The sequence below is a fragment of the Giraffa tippelskirchi genome, chromosome 6, assembly GCF_054371585.1.
Source record: "Giraffa tippelskirchi isolate mGirTip1 chromosome 6, T2T-mGirTip1v1.2.pri, whole genome shotgun sequence".
Lineage (NCBI taxonomy): Eukaryota > Metazoa > Chordata > Mammalia > Artiodactyla > Giraffidae > Giraffa > Giraffa tippelskirchi.
The window spans coordinates 35,431,085-35,450,118 of record NC_137280.1 but is presented as its reverse complement, the minus strand read 5'-3'; the positions used below and the strand labels follow the sequence as shown (position 1 = coordinate 35,450,118).

General features: G+C 38.6%; 1 protein-coding gene across 8 annotated transcripts in view; it reads right to left on the bottom strand.

Moving 5' to 3' along the window:
* TPD52 (tumor protein D52) overlaps positions 1 to 19,034 on the bottom strand; it is a 120,257-nt gene that overhangs the window by 9,751 nt on the left and 91,472 nt on the right. For 4 of the 8 annotated variants that reach the window (XM_081503337.1, XM_081503339.1, XM_081503332.1 and 1 more), the window contains exons 3-5: positions 11,414 to 11,562; positions 9,504 to 9,605; positions 8,430 to 8,456 (exon numbers count right to left, since the gene is read on the bottom strand). In XM_081503337.1, coding sequence (XP_081359463.1) covers positions 8,430 to 8,456; positions 9,504 to 9,605; positions 11,414 to 11,562 — 278 coding nt within the window. The remainder of the gene's footprint in view (positions 1 to 8,429; positions 8,457 to 9,503; positions 9,606 to 11,413; positions 11,563 to 19,034) is intronic. The other 4 variants (XM_081503338.1, XM_081503340.1, XM_081503333.1 and 1 more) reach the window with 1 other exon arrangement.

The window sequence follows — 19,034 nt, the reverse complement described above, 5'->3', positions numbered from 1 at the left end:
CTTTCCCTTTTTAGGTAAGCAAAGTCACAGTTTTCTGTTCTTCTTAACCAAAAGACTTCACTAGAACATTTTGGCAGAAATAATCAAATTCTGGCAAAAGTAAGTACATAATGGCTAAGCCTGTGATAAGTTGTTTGTCCACAGGACTCACACAGTGAATTCCATAGTATCAACCAAATGAGAAAACGGGTGGATAAAGTAAGTACAAATTCAGAAATGGACAGTTAATTCTGGTCATTGTCCCTAAGCACCTACATAAAAGATCATTTCCTCCAGTGGCCATCTGGTGTGTTCTGTGCCCTTTTAAACCAGGAGAAAAGTTAGTTTAAAGGAACTAGGGCAAAGGCAGAGTGAGGAGAAAGATCATAAGAGTGAATTAATTCTAGATGCATCAAGTTGACTATGAAGTCAACATCCAGGGCACAAGTCAATTCAGGATTATGCTCCATAAGAAACACGTCCTGATCATAAAAGTTGAAAAACTGAATTGTAAATGTCACCTGGAATTTTCAGGGGATGAAGAATTAAAACAGGAAAGCAGTGGGGCGCTATGCATGACTCATCAAGGGGTCCTCCCTGGATCAGGTAAGAGAAGGATGGTTGTGAAGCATCATTGAGAGGAGACATCAGGGGGGCAGGGGAAACTAAGCAATAGGGTAAACAGTTAGGAGAAGACTCAATAATGTTGGAAATACAAACAACTTTTAAAAAATATTTTGTTTTTACAACATTATCATAGGAAAGGACTACCACTACGCTTCCAAGAAAACCCAAGTAGAAATGATAATTTGGGGGCCTTTTAACTTATTAAGTGCCTAGCAGGTGCCAAAGATGTTTGTGATATGACTTAAAGAATGTTAAAAATGATCTCTTTGAGAATTCTAAGAAATAGTACAGCATCTCCTGTAGAGGACTTTAGGGTCCTTTATGGGATAATGACAAAGTCACTCTTGCTGGTATTGCACTTCAGTCAGCAGCTACAGCAGATTTAAATTCAAACATTTGAGTACCACGAAGGATGCACCCACTAAATATGTGTAAGTGCGAATGTATAACAAAAAGCAAGCAAGTGATTACAATAAGGTGTTCATTTTGTGATAAACACTGAGTTGAATTTCTGTATGTGTTACTTTTCACAATAAGAAAAGATTAAAAAGAACAGAGAATGAAATCAGTTAGAGTAATACAAAGTCAAGGTGTTCCCATGTTTGAAGTAGCCATTACAGCAGCAAGAACAAGGAGTGCATATCAATTTCAAGTCCAACCAGGGCTTCTCTACCTGAACATCTCTACAACCCATATTCAGATGAAATTCTATTTTATCAGTGGCTAGTCTGTAATCTAACAATCGGTCAGCTGTCTTTGCATTTCTAGCTTCCCTATGCAAGGTTACACAAAGTTTCAACTTGCTTCAGCTTACATATCACCTCCAATTTCACTGACGTTCAAATATAGTATGGAAAACTTCAAAGCAAAAAGCCACATTGCTGCTGGACCAGAACTGTCTCTAATAGATGTTAATATATTGGGAAGATTAGCTAGCATCTATAAAGCAAATTCTGTTGCAAGTTTTTCCAACTGGATTTCAACCCTCAAAGATAGTAACCTACAATCAAAGCAGGAATGTAAATCTGGATTCCTCAAAACACTAAAGGAAAAAAATCAAAGAGGACAACCTGACTCTCACTCAGACACACTAAGTACTTTACAATCTAATATTTACTCTTCCTTTGGAAGTTATACTAAAAAGCTGAATTGACTTTTTAAATTTTTGTTGTTTCTTACACACAGTTGTTTGAACTTTTCATTCCTAATAATATTAAAGGGGGAGGAGTAGAGGGAAAAGGAGAAGGAAGAATGTAGCAAATAGCAGACAGAGAAAGAAGAGAGGCTGGTCAACATGGCTCAAAGCATACTGTGTGCCAAGCATGCTTTTAAGAGCCATCCATGTATTATTATTCCCTCTTGCCCTCAAAATAATCTCGATCACAGGTGATGAACCAAAGTAACTGCTGGACAGTGGCTGGAAGGTCGAAGTCTTAAGCTATCATCGCCCTGGGGAGACAGAACAAGGCAGAGGGGACCACAGGCTCCTGAACTCATGTGTGCCTGGGTTCAAGTCCTGGCACCAGATGGCTGTGTGACCATGGGAAAGTCACTTAACCTCTCTGTGGCTCAGTTTTCCTCTTCTGAAAAATGAAAAAAATAATAGTACCTACTATAACTGTTAACCATTATATTATTATTATAGATGACTTTATTTTTACTTATTTATGTATTTGGCTGTGTCAGGTCTTGGTTATTGCATGCAGGATCTCCCTTGCATCATTCAGGATCTTTTGTAGGAGCCCACGGACTCTCTAGTTGTGGTGTGCATGTGGGATCTTAGTTCCCTGACCATGAATTGAACATGTGTGCTCTGCATTGCAAGGCAGATTCTTAGCCACTGGACCACTAGGGAAGTCCTTACAGATGACTTTAACTGAAACACACATTAATATTTATCTAAGATTATATCCTTTAAAGCTTTCAAATTTCACCTGGCTATTATTTTGGTTGGGAACTCAAACTCTACAGTCTAGGACAGTGCCTGGCACAAAGCTATCATTCTATAAATACTTTTGAATTAAAGAATGAAGAATAAACAACTGCGGCAACTGAAATTAGGATGTATGAGCATGAAAGATAGGAAAGTGCATTAAAGTTCTTCAAATTCTGGGACTTCCCTGGTGGTCCAGTGGTTAAGATGCCACACTCCCAATGCAGGGGGTCCAGGTTAAATACCTGGTCAGGGAACTAGATCCCACATACCACACCTAACATCTGGCACAGCCAAACATATTTAAAAAAAAAAAAAAACCTTTTCAAATTCAAACCAAAAGGTACCCTATTATAACAAAAGAGATCATTTCTTATTAAGTGGTAGAAATTTTCAGCAAAATGGAATCGTCTGGAATAACTTGAATGAGCCCCAAACCAATTTAAAAAAATTAAGAGGTTTACATGAAGGGACTCACAGGCCAAAAGGAGAATTTTCCTTTGAAGAGAAAGGCAATTTCTCCTGAACATATCAGAAATATTTGTCTAATGAGACTGCTGAATTAGTAGAGCATGCTCTTAATAACATGAACATCAATTAAACACCTGTACCAAGTGAAACGAAAAGGTTCCTTTAAAGTTTCTCTCAACAAAAATAAAGGCATGAGTCCATGTTTACCATGTATGTGCAGAAAACAAGCCAATAGCAGAGGAGTGACTATGAACACGCCACCTGGGGACAAGATGTCTGTCCTCAGAGGACTCCTCCGGCCTGCTGCTGACACCTAATTGTGAGGTTGTCAAAAACAGACATCTCTCCCTCTGTCTCTCTCTCTCTTCCTCCTTTCTTCTCTCCCTCTCTTTCCCTCTCTCTCCTTCTCCCCATCCCTCCCCTCCTGTTCCTCTTCCTTACTCACCCACCCAACGCATATACAATAGCTACACCTCAAGTGCTAACTTATTAACTGATAATGTATCAACAGTACAATCAAAACTGTTGCTGGCTCTAACAATGCAAGTCAGCAAAATGTCCACAATTCCATCAGAGACTGAAATCCTCGCCACAAGTCTTCTGGTTTAGCATGGACTTGGAACAAAGGGTAGTCAACAGGATTACCCAACTACTGCAAGCACTGGCAAAAAGAGGCTCCTGCATCCATCTCCATGAGAGGAAAGGCCATGCCGCTTGGATGGAAACCCTTAAGCCTGCTGCCCATGCTCCTCTCCTTGTACAGTTCTTGGGGGCATGTAGTCAGTATTTGCCTCTGTGACTCACTCACCTAAAAAGATGTAGGTTTTTTTATATGTGTTTTATATATTCCTATAACATGTTTTCATATATTTTCTATTATATATGTCAGATTACAATCAGGACACCTTGATTGAGAAATGATTTTTTAAAGTGACATTAACTCAACTTTTCAGTTGAGTTCAGTTCAGTCACTCAGTCTTGTCCAACTCTTTGTGACCCCATGGACTGCAGCATGCCAGGCTTCCCTGTCCATCACCAACTCCCGTAGCTTGCTCAAACTCATGTCCATCAAGTCAGTGATGCCATCCAATCATCTCATCCTCTGTCATCCCCTTCTCCTCCCACCTTTAATCTTCCCCAGCATCAGGGTCTTTTCAAATAAGTCAGCACTTTGCATCAGGTGGCCAAATGACTGGAGTTTCAGCTTCAGCATCAGTCCTTCCAATGAATATTCAGGACTGATTTCATTTAGAATGGAGTGGTTGGATCTCCTTGCAATCCAAGGGACTCTCAAGTCTTCTCCAACACCACAGTTCAAAAGCATCAATTCTTCAATGCTCAGCTTTCTTTATGGTCCAACTCTCACATCCATACATGACCACTGGAAAAACCATAGCTTTCACTATACAGACTTCTGTCAGCAAAGTAATGTCTCTGCTTTTAAATATGCTGTCTATGTTGGTCATAGCTTTTCTTCCAACGAGCAAGTGTCTTTTAATTTCATGGCTGCATTCACCATCTGCAGTGATTTTGGAGCCAAAAAAAAAATAAAGTCTTGTCACTGTTTCCATTGTTTTCCCATCTATTTGCCATGAAGTGATGGGAACAGATGTCATGATCTTAGTTTTCTGAATGTTGAGTTTTAAGCCAACTTTTTCACTCTCCTCTTTCACTTTCATCAAGAGGCTCTTTAGTTCTTCACTTTCTGCCATAAGGGTGGTGTCATCTGTGTATCTGAGGTTATTGATATTTCTCCTGGCAATCTTGGTTCCAGCTTGTGCTTCATCCAGCCCAGTGTTTCTCATGATGTACTCTGCATATACGTTAAATAAGCAGGGCGACAATATGCAGCCTTGATGTACTCCTTTCCCAATTTGGAACCAGACTGTTGTTCCATGTCCAGTTCTAACTGTTGCTTCCTGACCTGCATACAGGTTTCTCAGGAGGCAGGTCAGGTGGTCCGGTAGTCCCATCTCTTGAAGAATTTTCCACAGTTTGTTGTGATCCACACAGTCAAAGGCTTTGGTGTAGTCAATAAAGCAGAAGCAGATGTTTTTCTGGAACGCTCTTGCTTTTTCGATGATCCAACGGATGCTGGCAATTTGATCTCTGGTTCTTCTGCCTTTTCTAACCAGCTTGAACATCTGGAAGTTCACCGTTCACATACTGTTGAAGCCTGGCTAGAGAATTTTGAGCATTACTTTGCTAGCATGTGATATGAGTGCAATTGTGTGGTAGTTTGAGCATTCTTTGATATTGCCTTTCTTTGGGACTGGAATGAAAACTGACTTTTTCCAGGCCTGTGGCCACTGTTGAATTTTCCAAATTTGCTGGCCTATTGAGTGAAGCACTTTCACAGCATCATCTTTTAGGATTTGAAATAGCTCAACTGGAATTCCATAACCTTCACTAGCTTTGTTTGTAGCGATGCTTCCTAAGACCCACTTGACTTCGCCAGGATGTCTGGCTCTAGGTGAGTGATCACATCATCGTCATTATCTGGGTCATGAAGATCTTTTTTGTACAGTTCTTCTGTGTATTCTTGCCACCTCGCCTGAATATCTTTTGCTTCTGTTAGGTCCATACCATTTCTGTCCTTTATTGTGCCCATCTTTGCATGAAATGTTTCCCTTGGTAACTCGAACTTTCTTGAAGAGATCTCTAGTCTTTCCCATTCTATTGTTTTCCTCTATTTCTTTGCATTGATCACTAAGGAAGGTTTTCTTAGTTCTCCTTGCTATTCTTTGGAACTCTGTATTCAAATGGGTATATCTTTCCTTTTCTCCTTTGCTTTTAGCTTCTCTTTTTTTTCTCAGCTATTTGTAAGGCCTCCTCAGACAACCATTTTGTCTTTTTGTATTTCTTTCTTGGAGATGGTCTTGATCACTGTCTCCTGTACAACATCATGAACCTCCGTCCATAGTTCTTCAGGCACTCTGCCTATCTGATCTAATCCTTTGAATCTGTTTGTCACTTTCACTGTATAATCGTAAGGGATTTGATTTAGGTCATACCTGAATGGTCTAGTGGTTTTCCCTACTTTGTTCAATTTAAGTCTGAATTTGGCAATAAGATGTTCATGATCTGAGCCACAGTCTGCTCCCGGTCTTGTTTTTGCTGACTGTGTAGAGCCTCTCCATCACCCTCTATGATGTCACACACGGTGGAGTGTTTCTCTCTAAATAAACCTACTTATTTATCACTTTGTCTCTCACTGGATTCTTTCTGAGATGAAACAGCAAGAACCTGAGCTTCATTAGGTCCTGAAACCAGATGCCAATGACTAAGGGCTTTACTCAGCTTTTAACATGTAAGAAATAATTCCAAAATGTAGCTCTCTTATATCTCCATCTTCCAAGTTGTAATATGAAGTCTAACTTTAACCAGGACCTGCACTGATACATAATATACCAATACACAAAGAATACATTATTCATTAATAACCAGACTGAAAATGTTAGATAGAGTATGATCTTAATTGCATTTTTTAAATAAAATGAAAAAAAGTGACTGTGTAAGCAGCAAGAAAAGAGTCGCCCAACTCATATTATTTCCAGTGAATTAATAAGACAGCACATACTGAGCCATACTTAGGTACATTTGCTTAATCTTCTCAAAGGTATACAGAAAAAATGGTGGTATGGACTGATGAAATACATCCTTCTTCAACAGCACTTACATAGTTTTATTATTTTTGTTTATATTACACCTAGTGTTGTTTTATAATCAGGTATGAACAGGGCTCTTCCACCGCACAGCATGAAGGATCTTACTTAGTTCCCTGCTGCACAGTGGTTAAGAATCCACCTTGCAATGCAGAGGATGTGGGTTCAATCCCCAGTCAAGGAATTAAGATCCTACATGCCCCAGAGCAATGAAACCCGAGTGCCCCAACAACTGAGCCTGCATGACACAATGATGATGCCAAGGGCTGAACTAAGACCCAAGGCAGCCAAATAAATAAAAACAGTAATAATAAGGTCACACAACACAGCATGTGAGATTTCAGTTCTCCAACCAGGGGTTGAAGCTGTGCCCTGAGAATGCAGCATCTTACCACAGGACCACCAGGGAAGTCCCAGGGCTCTTCCATTCTTAACTCATTCCTGGGCCCCAACTCCCTTCCCCCACTCCATGCACTCAAAGATTTTAAGCTCTTTCTTAATAAGAACTGTGTCTGGTATAGGTTATAGCCTTTGGATCCGTCCATGTTGTGCACCTTAATGTTAGCAGAATGGGTTATGTGAGTGAACACATCTTCACACAACCCCATAATGTTAGATAAAATTCTCTTAGTAGTTTCCTAAAGCACTTAGGCCATTTTCAGTTGAACATCAAAGATACAGAATTGATTCCTATCACTGATTTCTTGGGGTTTTTTTTAAAGCAAATTCTAACCGTAAGTATTTTAACACTCAGAGTTTGTTTATCTCGATGACTTACTCTTTCAGAGATAAGTGAGAGAAAGCCTCAGTTATAAGTATGTATTTGATTACTTAAGAAGGCACGATGCTAGGCCACAGCAAGTGACTGCTTGAGAAGACAATTCACGTTAACAGGAACAGAGATAGAGACTAGTGTGTTAACTTTCCTACTTATACTCAAAAGACCTTCTTCCACCTTCATTTTCTCTAACTATTAATTGGATAATCAGAGAGTCTGTATGGGAGGGAGAGGAGAAGTTTGCTCAATATCACAAAGATTCCTTCCAGAAGGGATGGTTTGGGCTGATATCTTTTTAATGTGCTTTCTTTTTTGGCCTAATACACTTTATTTCTCCTTTTGCAGCTATGAAATGTCCTTGCATGCAGAGTTACAGAATACAACTCGTGTAAAGAAATAATAAAATAGTAAACAATAGAAGCTAACAAAACAAGTACTAAAACATGCTGAATCATGGTATATTATCTTAGGCATATTTTACCATAATAAAAAAAAATGTCAGAGTAACCTGGAAAGAGAAAAGACTAACATTGTGAGACAGTACATATGCTGTCTATTACAACTGCATAATGGGAGCCAGGTGAAGGGGGATTCCAACATCCTGACATAGGCACCAAAGAAATTAAAGCATCAAAAACAAACAAACAAAGTCAGACATTAAAAGGGAGGAATTCTGCATGCCATGGTAAAGCTGATTCTTTTTTACCAAACACACACACACACACAAAGAAAATAAAATGTCAAAATCATTTCCATATCCCTTGAATCACGTGTCAAATTATTCTCCTTTTAATGTATCCATTACCCATGGTATACAAGAAACCCTCCCTTGAAAATAGAAATGCACCAGAGAAAAGATATTCCAAAATGCAAGATTATGTAGTGGACAAACACGACCATCCAATGTGGCATCATAGCCTAAGCACACTTGTCTAGACAAGAGCTGGGCTGCAGCAATGGTTCACACTCTCCTTACCTAAAGGAATGTGAAAAGGCTTGCAATCTGCAAGAAGCCAGAGTAAGCATTAAAAAAGAAAGGAAGTTCTGGTAAATCTAAAACAATTAAATAACCTACTTTTTAAGAGCTGTGTAAAGTTTTAACTGAATTCTAAAGGGCTACACAATCAGGAGTTAGCACAGAAAGAAAAGAGCTTACCTAAGAGAAGTATATATAATGGTCAAAAGGGTTTAAGAGAGCTGTGTTTACTACGTTGTGTTGAAATGATAGTAGTCCAAATACAATGAGCAAGTCATTGGGTATTTTTGGTACAAAGTATAAGACCAATTAACCAAACTTATTCAACCAACAAAATTCTGGTTGTAAAATCTACTTTCCCCACAAAAAGAAAACACAAGATCATGCAATCTGAAGGGTTTAAAAAAAAAACACAAAAAATGTAACTCTTGCATGCCAACAGAAGCATAGCCGATTTAATCCATATTTGTCATTTTCAGCACTATTTTAATCTACATGGTGGGTGGCATGAGGTTACCGGTGGACACAAAAGCACTCTGAAGTGGTTTTATCAAAATGACCAGGAAAATTCTGCAGACACATTGAAAATAAAATGCAAAATAAAAAGCAATAGCTCAAAACAAGATTTTTGCCTGGGCATGAACATAGATGGTACAAAACAGTACACAAATGAGTATGTGGCAAGCACACCATGGGCTAAAGATGTACCACCCGGAAGTGAAAGCAGGACTCAGTGCTCCCAGACTCATCCCCACCAGACACCAGGCTCCACTCACAACCACAGGTTTGCAGCCACATACTTACCCCATATGATCAAGAAGGGCTAAAAGGAGGAAAGTTCACAACCAGAATTTTTCAACAACTTTAAATGTATTCATAAGATAATCAGTTTGAAGGCTATGCCTAGAAGGATTTAGGGATGCATTTCAGGTCCTGGTTTGAAGGAGGGCTCTTCCTCACTCAAACAGGGGGGGAGTCCAACATCAGCCAGTACCAGGCAGGAAAGAAATACAAGCATGATAACAGATTTTAACCTGCCTCAGCTTAATTAAGCAAGGAAAAATGAGGACGTACTTTACATCTTCCAGCTTTTTGGTGATGACAGATCCAACAGACGAAAAAGCAGCTGAAGCCTTCTGTCCAGCCTGAGATAAGGTTTCAGAGGTCTTCTTGTACCTATATTAAATTATAAAAGAACAGAGCAAAGAAAGTAAGCTAACCTTTCCAATATCCATTATGTGGTGACAGAGGATGAGATGGTTAGATGGCATCACCGACTCAATATACACACATGTGTGCATGCTAAGTTGCTTCAATTGTGCCCGACTCTTTGTGACCCTATGTAGCAGCAAACTCTGGAAGATAGTGAAGCACAGGGAAGCCTGGCATGCTGCAGTCCATGGGGTTGCAAAGAGTCAGACACAACTTAGTGACTGAACAACAACAATCTTTCTAATATCCATTACGTAGAGTTCAGTGATCACCACCTCTTGGAGAACTCTCAAGGAAAAAAAAAATAGAGTTCAGTGATCACGACCTCTTGGAGAACTCTCAAGGAAAAAAAAAATAGAACATCCAAAATTCTTCATGACTGCCAAGTCAACATCATCACATCATCTTTTACTTAACCATCATTCGAAACACAACCTTCTGCAGCACCCTAGGACAGCTAGAAAGGCCTATAAAGGCAAGGCTGAAGAAATCTGCATAAGAGTTAAAAACAGTTATGAAGCCAAGATCAAAATGGGCCAGAGGTTAAATGAAACTATATCTCTTTTTTTTTTTCCTTTTTCACTTAAGCTAAACAAAACAAAAATGAAATCAAGTTCTTCACATTCCTTTCACAACTTTATTTTCTACAAAGGGACCAGAAGCAAGGTGGGATCCAGGAGTACTTTTTATCACCCAAATCAATTTGGGGCAGCATAAAGAGATTTTTCAGTTTTCCCTATATGTAGAGTTACCAAATAAGGACTGGTGCATTCTCAACAGGGTACATAGAAGGTATAACCCTTCAAATGACTCGAGTGGGATATTTGCTGTAGCACAAAGGTAGAAAATTTACCACCTGCCTCCTCCCATCTACGCAGGGATTAGTGAAGGGAAAAACTAGAACAGACAAAAGAATATGGTTCTTACCCCAAAGAGGTTAAGATCCCCACATGGTAGAAAGGGATGTTCAGGCATTTTTACTTACCTTGTCAAGATCAAATAACAAAAAAAAGAAAAAGAGAAAATGTTTAAGGTGATACAAAGAATGGCATCCTGCATGTTCTCCTGCTGCCTTATATGGACAGAAAGAGAACCCAAGTGGGTGGGTAACCCTGTACTGTCACGTTAGGATGCAGTCAGCCTCGCTGGTGCTAGTCACCAGCTCAGCAGATGGGACTGCATAGAGAACACCGTTCGGAGACTCAGGAAACAAAGCTGCATCTTGATAATGCTGTATCAAAACCGTGTGATCAAAAGAGACCAGAAGATTAAGGAGTGGTCCTCTGCCATTGGCACACATCAGAGATGGTGACCTGAGAGGGTCTCATGCTCTGTACAGAGCAGGGTCAAGAAAAATAAAAAGACTGGCTCTTGGCAGATCTTAGTTCAAACAGTGCCTCCAGACTTCGAGAGATTTGTGACCTCAACATTGATCTGATCCTGTTTCCTTATCTTCGGCTATCTCACTACCCACTCTACTGGGTTATTCTGAGGACCAAGTGACTCATGTATATATCTGGTAAGTCAGTATATAACATTTTAAGAGCCTAGATTTTATTTCTTCACCTCACATAGGAGGCTGGTTTTCTCTCCATACCCTAGAACACTCAGATACACTTGAGAACAGGGGTGGCAGGGAGGGTCGCCCTGCGCAGTAGAGACAAAAGCTGCAGAAACCTCTTCAGTCCCTTTCCACCCCTCCCTGCCTCCAGACAACATGAGCAAAGTGTCCTCTACATTCTCTAGAAAAAGGTAGGCTCAAGGGCACATACGCAGATGTAGCTGTCACATCTTGCCACCCTTTGGCAATGTTCTGTTTTAGTTCCTGTAGTGAATTGATCCCAAGTTTCCTCTTGATCTCCGCTAGGTGCTTCTCTTTTGCTGCTAACACTTGAGAGAGAGTCTGGATTTCTTCTTCTACCTGCGAGGAGAGGGGTTGGGGTAGGAATGAAGTCAAAGAGTTAAGATGATGAGCCCAAAATTACACTCAAACTTCTAGTCGTTTTAAAATATTCTGGATTAATTTCTCTGCTTCTTTTAAAACAATATAATAAGTTAGGCAAACGGGTTGCTTGTTGATCTCTCCTGTAAAGCTTCTTTTCTCTCTTCTCTATAGTTCAGTCTTGAGTTGTTCTCAGTCTCTCCCCTCTTCCTATACTTCCTTACTCAGTTATGTCATAGAGGCTCAGGGTTCAAACCTTTACACAGATAATATTCAAATTATTCTAACAGCTACTCTCCTGACCGCTGGGTCTGCATTTCCAACTGAACATTGATGCTTGAATGCCCATAAAAACTCGTATTTATGTATTAAGTTAAACTAACCTGAAGTGAAAAGTGAAAGTGTTAGTCGCTCAGTTGTGTCCGACTCTTTGCAACACCATGGACTGTAGGCCGCCAGGCTTCACTTGTCCATGGGATTCTCCAGGCAAGAAGACTGGAGTGGGAAGCCATTCCCTTCTCCAGGAGTTCTTCCTGACCCAGGGATCGATCAGCCAAATAATCTGAATTCCCACCAATATACACACAACCATGCCAAATCAAAACACAGCCATATTGCATATTTCATATAAGTTTATGCATGCATGCATGCTAAGTCCCTTCAGTAGTGTCTGACTCTTTATGACCCTATGGACTGTAACCCTCCAGACTCTTCTGTCCGCAGGATTCTCTAGGCAAGAATACTGGAGTGGGTTGCCATTCCCTCCTCCCGGGTATCCTCCCAACCCAGGGGTCGAACACATGTCTCTTGCATCTCCTTCATTGGTAGGTGGGTTTGTTTTTGTTTTTTTTTACTAGCACTACCGGGAAAGCTCCATATGAGTTTATACTTCCAATATAAGTCACAGTTCATACTGTCAATCTTTGTACCTGTCAAAGTCACAGGCATAAATAAAACACACTCTCTCCCAGAGTCCTGCAGAAGTGTGGGCCCCTCTGATGCTGACTGACCAGCCTCAGCTTGGTGGTTAGAAATGGGCTTCTGACCCATCAAGTGGCTACTAGCCAGTGAATTGCCTGGTGTGCCAAAGGATGCTTGAATAATCAGAGTCTCATTCAGGAATGTAGTTTGAGAAACTAAGATCACATTGGGAGAAGCTGAAAAGACTTGGATAAAGAAGCCCTGAAGGACAGATGGTGCACAGAGAGATTATGTGATGTTACAGAAGCTTAAATATACTCAAGGAGGTCAAAACTATAATCAGAAGCTATGAAGCAAAGAAAAAAAAGACAGAGTAGAGGAAAAGGCACAGCTAGGAAAACAGAGGGAAAGGGCAGACCCACAGAGAGAAACAGACACCCAGTGGAAGAGACTTTCATCCCGGAAGTTGAAAAACTCGGGTCCCTGAAGTACATCTGGCCCTCCGTAGCCACAGGTTCCACATCCACAGAGGCAACCAACTGCAGATTGAAAATATTCAGGGGAAAAAAGTTCCAGAAAGTTCCACAAAGCAACATCTTGAAACTGCCATGTGCTGGCAATTATTTACATAGCATTTACATGGTATTTACCTAGCGTTTACATTGCACTAGGTATAATAAGTAATCTAGGGATTATTTAAAACATATGTGCATAGGTTATATGCAAATATTGTACCATTTTATATAAGGGACTTGAGCATCTGTGGATTTTGATATTCACAGGGGTCCTGGAACCCACCCCCTGCAAACACCAAGGGACGACTGTATATTCATTAATATTCAAGACCCTCAGAAGGAAGCTTCTCTAGGCTTGTTGCAAAGCCATATCTCAGTCTTGACCTACACAACACTTCTATGAGTTCAAAGACAACATGGCCTTTATTTTTATTTTTTTTTTTTGCATTCACTATTTCTTTCTTTTTTTTTTTTTTATAAATTTATTTATTTTAGTTGGGGGCCAATCACTTCACAACATTGCAATAGTTTTTGCCATACATTGACATGAATCAGCCATGGGTTTACATGTGTTCCCCCTCCTGGACCCCCCACCCACCTCCCTCCCCATCCCATCCTTCTGGATCATCCCATTGCCCCAGCCCTGAGCCCTTGTCTCACAACATGGCCTTTAAAAACAACATGGAGTATTGTTAAGCGAACTGAGAGCACTCAACAAAAGGAAAGAAGGATAAATCAAAAGTGACGTGGCTGCCAAAAAACCCCCCAAACAACATACTCTTAGATGGCATTAATTATAATACAGGCCCAGAACAAAGATAATCGTCCATGCTTATAAGACTCTGGGCTTCCCTGTGGCTCAGACGGTAAAGAAGCTGCCTGCAATACATGAGACCCAGGTTCGATCCTTGGGTCAGGAAGATACCCTGGAGAAGGCAATGGCAACCCATTCCAGTATTCCCAGCTAGAAAATTCCATGGACAGAGGAGACTGGTGGGCTACATGGGGTCCATGAGGTCGCAAAGAGTCAGATATGACTGAACAACTAACACAGTCTACAAGATAGGACTCCACCAATTGTACCTGTTTTTGGAAGTCACATTTTGAGAAATATTAACAAAGTGGAATACAAGAGAAAAGCGCAACAATAAATGTATGAATGAATAAGGTTCAAAATCAAGTAAATTAACGGATCTGCTGCAAGTCACCAAGCTAATAATGCAGGAATCAGAATTTTAACTCAGGTTTTCTGACTCCCCTTCTCAGTTTAGTAGCTAATTCTCATTGCACATTGTTAGCTTTCTAATACTTTTCTTTACCTAAACTACAAATGTTCACATACTTCAGCGAGTAGACTTAAATGTTAAGTTTTGTACCCCTTGACACATCTCTGAAGTATTCGCTTGCCCTAATGAAATTTAGAAAGAAAGACCACTGTAAATCTTTCTGAACAATACATGACCCAATATATTTCCTGCTTTTGTTGGTAATTGTGTGCTAACATACCTAGCTCAATCGCAGCACACCAGAGCAACAATTTCTTAATTCAACATTTATATATATATATATCTGTGTGTGTGTGTGTGTGTGTATACACACACAAGAATCTCTGACATGAATCAAGAATAATGGAATAATGAGTAGAAAAGTTACTACAAAGCTATGGTAATCAAGATTGTGTGGTAGACTTGAGAGTCCAGAAATAAACCCATACATTTATGGTCAACTGATTTTCAACAAAGATACGAAGCAATTTAGTGGAAAAGAATAATTTTATTCCACAAATGGTGCTAGGACAACTGAATTTCAGTATGCAAAAGAATGAAGCTGGACCCCTAAGTCAGACCGTATGTATTAAGATGGATCAGAGAAATCTAAGTGAAAGAGCTAAACTATAAAACTTTAAGAAGAAAACAGAGAGGTAAATCTAAATAATCTCGGATTAGGCAACATCTCTTAGATATGATACCTCAAGCAAGAAAACCAAAAAAATAAACCAACATCATCAAATTTTAAAACTGATGTGCTTCAAAGGATACCATCATAAAAGTAAAAAGACAGCTAACAAAATTGGGAAAATCTTTCCAAATTACAAATCTGATAAGGGTCCAGTATGCAAAATACATAAAAAAAAAAACACAGCTCAATAACAGAAAAGTAAATATCCAATTAAAATCAATAATGGATTTAAATAGACATTCCACCAAAGAAATATATAAATGACCAATAATCATATGAAAAGATCACCAATACCATTCATTCGTAATTAGAGAAGTTCAAATAAGATACCACTTCATCCCTACTGGTATGGTATTCAACAATCAGTAAGACAAACAATACCAATAAGACAAATAATATCAAGCACTGACAAGAGTGTAGAGAAATTTGAACCCTCATATATTGCTGACTGGAATGTATAATTGTACAGTTTGGCAGCAAAATAGCATTACAGTTACTTAAAAAGTTAAACATGGAGTTGCCATATGACCCATAAATTCCATTCCTAGGTATAAAACAGGAGAACTGAAGGCATGTGTTCACCCAAAAACCTGGACATAAATGTTCAGAGCAGCATTATTCATGACAGCCAAAAAGTAGAAACAATTTAATTGTCCAACAGCTGATGAATGGATAAACAAAATGTGGTGTATACTTACACAACAGAATACTATTCAGCCATAAAAAGGAATGAAGTACTGATAGGTACTGCAACATTGATGAACCTTGGAAACATTACATTAAAGGAAAGAAGCCTGTCACAAAAGACCACGTGTTGCTTGATTCCATTTATAAGAAATGCCCTGAACAGGCAAATTTATAGAAACAGAAAGTAGATTAGTGGTTGCCAGGGACTGGGGAGAGGGAGGATTGGGGTGAACACTGAAGGGAACAGGATTTCTTTTGGGGGTGAGTAAATGTTTTAGAATTAGATAGCACTGATACTTGTATAAACTTGTGAATACACATAAACCAATGAACTATACACATTAAAAGAATGAAATTTGATGTAAATTACATCTCAAAAAGAAGTTAAAAAAAATGGATGGAGATTTTTATCTCTTAATTTCTACAACTATTTCAAGCAGTAACTCGAACGTAAAAAACAGAAAATTATCATGTTTTATATGTAAATGATTTTATTACATCTAATTATTAGGATCATTATTATCATATTTTATTATGATATCATAATCTATATATGATGGGAGGTAAAGTAAGAGTATGGGCTTCTGTGGTGGCTCAGTGGTAAAGAATCTGCCTGCGATGGAGGAACCACAGGAGATTTGGGTTCGATCCCTAGGTCAGGAAGATCCCCTGAGGAAGGGAATGGCAACCCACTCTAGTGTTCTTGCCTGGAGAATCCCATGGACAGAGGAGCCTGGCGGGCTAAAGTTCATAGGTTTGCAAAGAGTTGGACATGACAGAAGAGACACAGTACACAAGCATATAAAGTAAGGATGTATCTGTCATATCTCATGGAGTTTTCATAAAAATTGTATAAACTTCTGATTGTGAATACTATACAAATAAAAGGGTAAATGCACATGCATCAGAGTTCATGAGGACCTGGACACAAGACCCAGGTGTCTTAATGTAAGGCCTTTGACCTTAATCTTCATAATTTTGGATTAGGCAATGGTTTCTGACAAGTGACAACTAAAGCACAAGTCACCAAAAGAAAAATAAATTCAACTTCCTCAAAATTATAAACTTGTGTGCTTCAAAGAGTGAAAAAGAAAACCCACAGAATGGGAGAAAGTGTTCACATAGCATATGCCTGATAACTTCACTTGTTAAATAACATTACATAATCCGTTGGGAGATTTAGATCTCTCTTTCCTCCTCCATCACACCATAAAAACAATAATACCTACCTCATAACACTGTTATGAGGATTAATGAGTAGAGTTCATCCACCCAGCAAGTAGTATATGTGCCTGCCATGCAGCAATAATCTGTAAATATTAGTTGCTATTACTATTAAGTTAATATCATTGGTAATGAAATAATTATATTGAGGGCTGCAATAATTTAGAAAAACTGTTCTCTCACACACTATGAGAAATCTGGCTAGCGTTTTGGCCTTGTGGGTGTATATGGTATTGACTGTGTTCTTAACACCCAGTAGGCCCAGGGATTCTATTAATACTTCGAGGAATTTATTCTAAAAAACTAATTAAAGGACTTCCCTGGTGGCACAGTGGATAGGAATCTGCCTGCCAATGCAGGGGACATAGATTCAATTCCTGGTATGGGAAAATTCCACATGCTACAGAGCAACTAAGCCCATGTACTGCAACTACTGAAGCCTGTGTGCCTAGAACCTGTGCTCTGCAACAACAGACGCCACCGCAATCAACAGCCCAAGCACCACAACAAAGAGTAGCCCCCACTCACCGCAACTAGAGAAAGCCCAAGCAAAGCAACAAAGACCCAGCACAACCAAAAGTAACAGAATTTTAAAAAAGAACTAATTAAAGAGGTGCCTAAAGGATTATATGCATCTCCATCAAAATAATGTTCATAATAGCAAAAAAGGGAAACAACTGAAATGTTTGTAAATGATATGCCCATTAGTTAAAAATGGACTTGCAGCAATTAAAAGAAACAGGCTATTCTGCATCAATTTAAAATGAAATTGTAGAAGATTATTTACTGCCACAAAATTTTTTTGAAATTCAATTAAGTGAAAAAAAGTTGTAAATGTGTATTCTGATGTCTTCTTAAAATTCTGAAATTTTATAGCAATACATACATAGAAAAAAGCCTGGAAACAGATAATCTAAAACTTTTATGCTGTAAAGGTAATTTTGCTTTTCTTCACTGCTTTTTGTTTTTACAATAAACATATGCAACTTGTGCAAAAAGTATTTTTGTTTTCTCTTTTCAAAATAACAGTATTAGGCATGTACCAAATACTCTGTATTTTTCATTCTTACTCTTCTGATAGGGCTTATCACCAATCTGCCTTACCCATCCTATCCCCACCTAGTTTATAAAATCTGATGTAAAGAGTTAGATAGAACGAATAAGGAAACAAGAGACCTGAACACTATAAACCAACTATAAACAGAACACTTCACCCCAAAACAATATAATACACCTTCTTTTCAAATGTACATGACAAACATTCTCCAGGACAAAGCATATCGTTAGGCAACAAAACAAATCTCAATAAATTTAAAATCATACAAAATATCTTGACCAACCATAATGGAATAAATCTAGAAACCAGAAACAAAAGGAAAACTAGAAAATTCATAAATTTATCCAGTTAAACAGCACACTCTTAAGCCACCAATGGGTCAAAGAAGAAATCAAAAAGAAATTAGAAAATACTTTGAGACAAATGAAAACAAATACACAACATATTAAATCTTATGAGATGTAGTAAGAATAGTGCTCAGAGGGAAATTTATAGCTGTAAATGTCTGCATTAAAAAAGAATATTTCAAATCAATAACCTAACTGTACACTCTTACAGAACTAGGAAAAGAAGAGCAAACTAAAGCCAAAGCTAACAAAAAGAAAGGAATTAAAGATTAAAGATAAACAGAAGAAAGAACAGAAAACCAATAGTGAAAAATCAATGAAATCAAAAACTGTTCCTTAGAAAGATCAATACAATTGGCAAACCTCTAGTCAGACCAACAGAGGGTAAAAAAGAGAAGATGCAAATAACTAAACTCAGAAATGAAAGTGGTGACAATACTATCAACCTTAGAGAAATAAAAAGATTGTAAGAGAATATTATGAACAATTATATGCCAATAAACTAGATAACCTAAATGCAATGGATGAATTCCTAGAAATTCACAAATGATTGAAACTGATCAAGAAAAAACAGTCTGAATAGACTTATAACATATAAAAAGATTGAATGAATAATCAAAAATTTCCCAACAAATAAAAGTACAAAACAAGAAGGCTTCATTGGTGAATTCTACTAAACACTTAAAGAAGAATTAAGGCCAATCCTTCTCAAATTCTTCCACAAAAGAGAATGGAAAACTT